General features: G+C 42.1%; 1 protein-coding gene across 1 annotated transcript in view; it reads left to right on the top strand.

The window, feature by feature from the left end:
• Positions 1-951: 951 nt before the first annotated feature.
• LOC121544708 (neuronal PAS domain-containing protein 3-like) overlaps positions 952-9496 on the top strand; it is a 217899-nt gene continuing 209354 nt past the window's right edge. The window contains exon 1 of the mRNA XM_041854785.1: positions 952-1186. Coding sequence (XP_041710719.1) covers positions 1030-1186 — 157 coding nt within the window. The 5' untranslated portion in view covers positions 952-1029. The remainder of the gene's footprint in view (positions 1187-9496) is intronic.

The following is a 9496-nucleotide window of genomic DNA, read 5'->3' as shown; positions in this document are numbered from 1 at the left end:
TAATGACTCCAACCTAAGTATATGTAAACTTCCGACTACAACTGTATATATATATGCCCTGGTATCTATTTTAATCCTATTGTGACACATCTGAGAAATATGTACCTGCAGTATATTTGTTACTCATACCAGTTCAGGCATCTGACATGGAGGGAGAGAGGGAGAGAGGGAGAGAGAGTGAGAGAGAGGGAGGGAGGGAGGGAGAGGGAGAGGGAGGGAGAGAGAGAGTGCAGTCTCTTTCGAAGAAAAAAAGGCAGCAATCTGAAAGTCATTCTGCAGGCTGTCTCGTGAGACCCAAGGCCAAAGCTAATCACAACTTCGACCCACTTCTAAATTCCAATGACTGAATCAATTGTGGTGAGCATTCCCAATGGAGTACAGCAAAGTCACTAACGGCCACAACTGACTGTGGCCTGGTGTGGTTGGTACAATAGCCCTGTAACCTAGACTTAGTCCACAGTATGACAACAGTCAGGTGTCTGAGCTGACAGAGGGACCAGGGTCATGTTCAGTTGGTCACAGCTTGGCAAAACATTTAGCAATGGAAAACGAAAATCTGTGCTCTAATTAGACAAGTTCTGGAAGTATCTCCCTGTTTCAAAACTTTTCAAAACATTTACTTTATTTTCTTAACACATCCCTGGTCTTGCTTGCTAACCTGCTTATGGCAGTGTTAGCGTTGAGTGATGGTATGCCACAGCTTTCTGTGCTTCTTGGTCGAACCCAGGTCCTTACTTGCTGCGGATTCAAATGTTTGCACCCACTGAACATGTCTCTGGTCTTAACTGCTGAGTTGAGGTAGTATTTCCCAATTTCAAGATGTCTCTGGTCTAACTGCTGAGTTGAGGTAGTACTTCCCCATATCAAAACATTTCTAAATGTTTTATCCTACTGAACACAACCCTGGTCCTAACTTCTGTCTCTTCTCTTTACCCTGCCAGGTTGCAGGCTCTGAGGAAGGAGAAGTCCCGGGATGCGGCTCGCTCGAGGCGGGGGAAGGAGAACTTTGAGTTCTATGAGCTGGCTAAGATGCTTCCCCTGCCCGGCGCCATTACCAGCCAGCTGGACAAGGCTTCCATCATCCGCCTCACCATCAGTTACCTGAAGATGAGGGACTTCGCCAACCAGGGGGACCCGCCATGGAATCTGCACATGGAAGGCCCACCGCCCAACACCTCCGTCAAAGGTAAGCTCCATTCACCACCATGGTCCAGCTACCCACAATTTAGTTAAGTTCAGTCTACAGATGTAGGATCTTAATTTGATCACCCTGTTGCAGGAGAACATTCCTGCAACTCATTACATTTAAAATGTGTAGTGTATTTGAGGTTTTAAAAATGAATCTGAAGTTTGTAATTTCCACTTTGAAATTTCAGACCTGATTTTCCCTTACGAAGATATATCAACCCCTACAAAAATGTCCATTAATTATACTCCACATAATAATTCACATTTCCTTTTGCTGCAGGATTATTTTCCTGCTGTAGCAAACTGGCTCAAATTAAGATTCTAAATCTGTAGTTCAGTACCAAATGTTTATATCAATGGTTCACTCACCTTACCAGCTAAACATTGATGATATCTCTCTTTGTCTGAGCATTAACATACTGTGATATTAAGGTAATACTGTAAATTCAAATATTATATGAGTTAAAACGTCAACTCCTGTAGGCCATGACAGGATTAAAGGGATACTGCGAGATTCTGGTATTTAAGACATTTTTCTACTTACCTAGAGTCAGATGAACTCATGGATACCATTTTTATGTCTCTGCGTAGCATATGCTACAGTACCTGTAGACTTCCAGTCTTTGCGCTAACGCTAGTTAGCATTGGCTCGAGAAACTACCTCTAACTTAGTTCATACTGCACACAGAAACATACAAATTGTATCCACGAGTTCATCTGACTCTTGGTAAGTAGAAATATCCCTTTAATGTTTTACTGTACTCAAGCCTTCACTCAATGTTAGAGTGGTGGGGAAATTAAGAACTCTGGCACCTGTGGTCTGGTCACAAATATTCAAAATGTAAACATTTAACTTTGATACATTTTGCTTTCAGCCTAGTATATGCAGCAATTTTGAGTATATTCAAATGTAACCGAATTTGCCTTTGAAATTGGGTCTTTGTGCAGTGCACTTAAAGGAGATACAGCTCTGTATATTTTAATAGGGTATGCTGGAGTAGGAATGACCATAAAGATTAAAGTAAATTGCAGAAATGTTCAGTCAATGCGAGCTGTTTGCTCTGCCGAGGCATGCACGCACGCACACACACACACACACACACACACACACACACACACACACACACACACACACACACACACACACACACACACACACACACACACACACTCACACTCACACACTCACACTCACACACACACACACACTCACACTCACACTCACACACACACACACACACTCACACACTCACACACTCACACCCACACACACTCACACTCACACTCACACTCACACACTCACACTCACACTCACACTCACACACACACACACACACACACACACACACTCACACTCACACTCACACTCACACACACACACACACACACACTCACACACACACTCACACACACACTCACACACACACACACACTCACACACACAACCTCACACACACACACACTTCACTCACACTCACACTCACACACACACACTCACACTCACACTCACACTCACACTCACACTCACACACACACACACACACACACACACACACACCAGATGGCATCATTGTCATCAGGCTTTGAAGAGACACATACATTTTAATTAGAAAATGTGTACAGCTGAATTATTTGGGTTAGAGCAGGCTGCTCGATTTCCTCCTGATACAACTAAGACCTATAGCCTACACTTTGCATTCAATCAAAGATGATTACACAATGCTGCTGGGGGGCATTGAACCAGCAACATTTTACATTTGGATATTTTAATGACTACACTCTCCAAGGTAACGTCTACCTCTGCTGCATGTCCTGTCTTTCCATCGGCAGACAGATAGTGCCAGTCTGAATTGAATCACTAACTCACCACATTTTATTTGCACTTTATTCTGAACAGAGCGGCATATTGATCCCATCCTTTTTGTTGCTGTGCATCGCCGGTAGCTAATGGAGACAGCTTACCATCTCCCTCTGCCTATGAATCAGTGTTATTTCTGAATAGGCTCCGTTAGATGAGCCTGGCCCGGAGCTTCCACAGCTCCCATCGTGCCAGACACAGCAGGCTATAGAGGCTGTAGGTAGGATATGGATACTGGAAGAGGATGTGGATGTGGAGGGGTCATATGTTTTGATTGGTTTATAGATGTCACACACACACACACACACACGCACACACACACACACAAAACACACACACACACACACACACACACACACACACACTTACACACACACACACACACACACACACACACACACACACACACACACACACACACACACACACACACACACACACACACACACACATGAGCCAGGTTTAGCAATGCACTGCATGGTAATGCAGGAGGAGAGGGAGAAGGGCATGCTGGATTATTGTACAGTATCAGACAAGGGAGAGGCCAGGCCCTTTTCTTTTCGTTTGTTTGTGCCACACAGATGAAGGTTAGCCGCATACGGCAGCAGAGTTATACTGTTTCTGATTCATGGCCGGCCCAGTTCATTTGGCAGAGACAGTCTCTCAATCAATTTGCCTTGTGCCTTAACATACACACCGTGTCGGTGTCACCATGAATATGTTATTAGAGGAGATTTGCTGGGGGAGAAAACTGAGCGGACTTCTGATAAGGTATGTCTACCTAATAACTGATGACTGTGACCTTTAGGGAAATCTCAGTAGCACTGTGTCGGTTTTGCAAATCCACTCTGGCTTTAGGAATGGATCTTTGCTTAGGGAAGATGATCAATTCAATTCAATTTCAATATCAATTTAAGGGCTTTATTGGCATGGGAAACGTGTGTTAACATTGCCAAAGCAAGTGAAGTAGATAGTAAACAAAAGTGAAATAAACAATAAATATTAACAGTAAACATTACACTCAGAAGTTTCAAAAGAATAAAGACATTTCAAATGTCATATTATGTATATATACAGTGTTGTAACAATGTGCAAATAGTTAAAGTACAAATGGGAAAATAAATAAACATAAATATGGGTTTATTTACAATGGTGTTTGTTCTTCACTGGTTGCCCTTTTCTTGTGGCAACAGGTCACAAATCTTGCAGCTGTGATGGCACACTGTGGTTTTTCACCCAGTAGATAAGGGAGTTTATCAAAATTGGGTTTGTTTTCTAATTCTTTGTGGATCGCTGTAATCTGAGGGAAATATGTGTCTCTAATATGGTCATACATTTGGCAGGAGGTTAGGAAGTGCAGCTCAGTTTCCACCTCATTTTGTGGGCAGTGTGCACATAGCCTGTCTTCTCTTGAGAGCCAGGTCTGCCTACGGCGGCCTTTCTCAATAGCAAGGCTATGCTCACTGAGTCTGTACATAGTCAAAGCTTTCCTTAAGTTTGGGTCAGTCACAGTGGTCAGGTATTCTGCCACTGTGTTCTCTCTGTTTAGGGCCAAATAGCATTCTAGTTTGCTCTGTTTTTTTGTTTGTTCTTGCCAATGTGTCAAGTAATTATTTTGTTGTTTTCTCATGATTTGGTTGGGTCTAGTTGTGTTGTTGTTGTTGTTGTCCTGGGGCTGTGTGGGGTCTGTTTGTGTTTGTGAACAGAGCCCCAGGACAAGCTTACTTAGGGGACTCTTCTCCAAGTTCATCTCTCTGTAGGTGATGGCTTTGTTATGGAAGGTTTGGGAATCGCTTCCTTTTAAGTGGTTATAGAATTTAACGTCTCTTTTCTGGATTTTGATAATTAGCGGGTATTGGCCTAATTCTGCTCTGCATGCATTATTTGGTGTTTTACGTTGTACACGGAGGATGTTTTTGCCGAATTCTGCATGCAGAGTCTCAATTTGGTGTTTGTCCCATTTTGTGAATTCTTGGTTGGTGAGCGGACCCCAGACCTCAGAACCATAAAGGGCAATGGGTTCTATAACTGATTCAAGTATTTTTAGCCAGATCCTAATTGGTATGTCAAATTTTATGTTCCTTTTGATGGCATAGAAGGCCCTTCTTGCCTTGTCTCTCAGATCGTTCACAGCTTTGTGGAAGTTACCTGTGGCGCTGATGTTTAGGCCGAGGTATGTATCGTTTTTTGTGTGCTCTAGGGCAACGGTGTCTAGATGGAATTTTTATTTGTGGTCCTGGCAACTGGACCTTTTTTGGAACACCATTATTTTTGTCTTACTGAGATTTACTGTCAGGGCCCAGGTCTGACAGAATCTGTGCAGAAGATCTAGGTGCTGCTGTAGGTCCTCCTTGGTTGGTGACAGAAGCACCAGATCATCAGCAAACAGAAGACATTTGACTTCAGATTCTAGTAGGGTGAGGCCGGGTGCTGCAGACTGTTCTAGTGCCCTCGCCAATTCGTTGATATATATGTTGAAGAGGGTGGGGCTTAAACTGCATCCCTGTCTCACCCCACGGCCCTGTGGAAAGAAATGTGTGTGTTTTTTGCCAATTTTAACCGCACACTTGTTGTTTGTGTACATGGATTTTATAATGTCGTATGTTTTTCCCCCCAACCCCACTTTCCATCAATTTGTATAGCAGACCCTCATGCCAAATTGAGTCAAAAGCTTTTTTGAAATCAACAAAGCATGAGAAGACTTTGCCTTTGTTTTGGTTTGTTTGTTTGTCAATTAGGGTGTGCAGGGTGAATACGTGGTCTGTCGTACGGTAATTTGGTAAAAAGCCAATTTGACATTTGCTCAGTACATTGTTTTCACTGAGGAAATGAACTAGTCTGCTGTTAATGATAATGCAGAGGATTTTCCCAAGGTTGCTGTTGACGCATATCCCACGGTAGTTATTGGGGTCAAATTTGTCTCCACTTTTGTGGATTGGGGTGATCAGTCCTTGGTTCCAAATATTGGGGAAGATACCAGAGCTAAGGATGATGTTAAAGAGTTTAAGTATAGCTAATTGAAATTTGTGGTCTGTATATTTTATCATTTCATTGAGGATACCATCAACACCACAGGACTTTTGGGGTTAAAAATAAAACATGGGTTAGCGCTGGCATTTGGATGGCGGTGATGTCTGTCTGAGTTGCCAAATGTCATTAAAACCAGCCTCTATTCTGTGGAATACAAAACCAAGGTGACAAAGTTGAGTATAGGGTGCTCGGATAAGTAATAAAAGTGGTAGCCGATATTACTGGCATCAGAGCTAAAGGAATTTGACCTCCACTTTGCTCTCTCCAAACGCTGTTGATTTACTATCATAACTTCTAGCCTCTCTTCTCTCCATTCTCTCCTCTTTGCCTTCTATTGACCTTTATCGTAATTTACCCATCAACAATTTTTTTGCCAGCGTTTTAACTGAAATTTGCTAGTCTCTGTCAGAGGAGGTTCACATCTGTTGAAGGACACTGCACAAACAAGCGTGACCTTTCTCTTGTTTGAAGGCTGGCGCGCGCCTCCTGACCCCCTCAGCCACCTGGGCATATTATTATTCATGCATGCAGAGCAGAGAGGAGGAGAGGAGAGGAGAGGAGAGGAGAGGAGAGGAGAGGAGAGGAGAGGAGAGGAGAGGAGAGGAGAGGAGAGGAGAGGAGAGGAGAGGAGTATAGCAGAGCAGAGCAGAGCAGAGAGGAGTCAGTAAAAAAGAGAAATGCTCCGAGACCTCCTTCCATCACCACGATATCCTTCCACCATTCATGTTTTACTATACATACAGTACATTCAATGTTTACCTGTTTACTCTCTGAATTTTTGCATTTTTGTAGGACATAATACATAATTTACTATCGGAATACAAAAGGTGAGAATTTCTTCACTGAAGGATGGCGGAATTGATTTCAAGTCACGCAACTGACTCATTTAACTACCTTGAATACAGTGTTGTTTGGTAGCTTTACGTTAGATTAGGGGTCAAGCATCATCTTCATAGGGGGACCAACCAGAGAGGCTCTAGTCTCTTGGTCTATGTGTCAGCTTGTACTATTTGATGTCTGTCCCCTGAATGGGCTCAGCACCCTGCACATTAAGACTCTTAGTGTGTGTCCCAAACGGCACCTTATCCCGGGCCCTCTGGTCAAAAGTAGTGCACTACATAGGGAATAAGGTGCCATTTGGGACACACAACAGCCTTAGTTGTGTTAATTATAGAGAGAAGAGACGCAGCAGTGGCATTTCTGTACTTATGATCCATCCAGCCCTTTCAGATTTGACGGTTTTATTACTTTGCCTGCTGATAGCGCTGATAGTTTCCTCTGTTATGGGTGAAATGACCAACCATTACAACCTATTTCACATGGTGGCAATATGTTTACCACTTTGATGTTTTACAACAGAAAAGGCTTATATCATGAACTGCAAGCAAAACAAAATGGATATGACGTTTATACTGTTAAGGGTTTTACATAAACATTGAGTTCATACATATTAAACAAATTTGCTTGAGAAATTATGTGCATTCTTTTTGATAATAAAAAAAATTTGATCACTGTGCACTTCTCGTAAGTGTTGTACCTGTCACTTGGTCATTTTCTTTGTAAACTCAACTAAAGGAACTATTAAAAGGAATAGTTGGAATCAGTGCCAAAAGCCCATGTACTTGCTCCAAAGGACACCGTTTTGTCATTGACTTTTCACATTGACCTTGAGGTGTCTGCATGCTACTTTCTCTACTGCACAGTCTAGCCCCTCCCTCCCTCCCTCCCTCCCTCCCTCCCTCCCTCCCTCACCACCCGGCACCATTGATATCTTACCAGCCTTTTCCCAGTAAATAATGAACTCCTTCCCATTCCTACTGCTTGGTGGATATGACCAATTTGCCACCCACCTGATCAATGGGGTAGTCTAATATGAACAAATATAACTCTGCATAACAAATGGTATTAAACACGTTATCTGGTTGAAGCCTTTGACCGCCTGGCAGAGCAATCTAGCTGTAATCCCTAAGTGGCCCAGTCCCTCCATGTGAAGTCGTTTTGGGTGAGAAGGTTGGTGCTGAAGAGGGCATTGATTAAAGTGCACTTTCCCTCTTGCCCACTGTGCCACGTGCACCGTTGATGGTAATGAGGGGATTAATGGTTGCACCCCAAATGGCACCCTGTTCCCTATATAGTGCACTAGTTTTGACCAGATTAAATTAAAGATAGTGCACTATAAAGGGAATAGGGTGCCATTTGGGACGCAACATGGTGTTTTTGCATCTCAATGGACACTCAGGACACTGAGGATAACTTTGGCATTTATGCACCTTTTGGAAAAATGGCAGCTCTTTACAAACACCACAAGCTTAGTGTATTGTAGTAGAGGTACTGCATTGGCTAAACAGCTTCCTATATTTCTCTCACTTAATAAATGGATAGTAATTTGCCCGGCTGTGAGTGTGAGATGTTTGATTCCCCAGTCACGGTGTAAGAAAAATGGAATGACAGTGAGAAAAACAGCAGTAATTATAAAAGTAATTACTAAATGCTGATGATGCCCATAGGCTTTGCATAACTACATTTAGAATAGGAAATTGGTTTTGGCTACATTGGAAGGCTGGTGGGCATGTTTGTGTTATTTTCTTTCTGTATTTTAGCACAACCAAAGAAAGTAATTGCCATGGAAACAATTACTTGTACAGCTTTTTGTGGGCACAAACATCTCCGGGAAGCATTGTTGTTGAACAATGTGTTTTAATGGAAATTAGTGTACTTACTTTGTTTATATTCCTTAACAGATTACAATTAAATGGAACACTAGGAGAGGACAAAACAGTGTGGGTGAATATGAGTCATTTTCTTAGTAAATAAACATGACTTTTTACAACAAAAAAAATCTCTGGGACATGAAATCACTTAGATGTTTGGATGTTTTCTCTTAATGAAGAGTCTCTGTGTGCTTCTGTGTAACTATGTTACTAATGGCCTATTTCACTCATCAATGGAGATGACAACGCAGAGGTTGCCAGTAGCTTACTATCTGTATGAGACTGCACTTGTGTGTGTGTTTGTGTCTGTCTGTCTGTCTGTCTGTCTACCTGTCCGTCTGTCTGCATATGTATGTGTGTTTGTAATGTGTGTGTGTTTGTAATGTGTGTGTGTTTGTAATGTGTGTGTGTTTGTAATGTGTGTATTTATGCGTGTTTGTATGTTTAGTTACATTTTTTAATGGATTTTCAGAGCATTACTTCTTACACAACATGATTACTGTATATTTTGTTTTTATTTATTTAAAAAAATTGGAGACCCTTGTAAAAAGATCAAGAGTTAAAAGTATTTATTCTTATTCCAATACATGACCTACTGTAGCTGCTGTAGTTAGTTGCTCATGTAGCCAGGCACTATACCTTGCATCAGTGGGCTCAGTAATTAGTGCTTCTGCAAATGGTCCAATAATGGAGAAATAAATCAGAGGGA

This window comes from Coregonus clupeaformis, chromosome 29 (genome assembly GCF_020615455.1).
Source record: "Coregonus clupeaformis isolate EN_2021a chromosome 29, ASM2061545v1, whole genome shotgun sequence".
In the NCBI taxonomy this organism is placed as follows: Eukaryota; Metazoa; Chordata; class Actinopteri; order Salmoniformes; family Salmonidae; genus Coregonus; species Coregonus clupeaformis.
The sequence above is the reverse complement of the archived record's forward strand: the minus strand, read 5'-3'. Positions and strand labels throughout refer to the sequence as shown.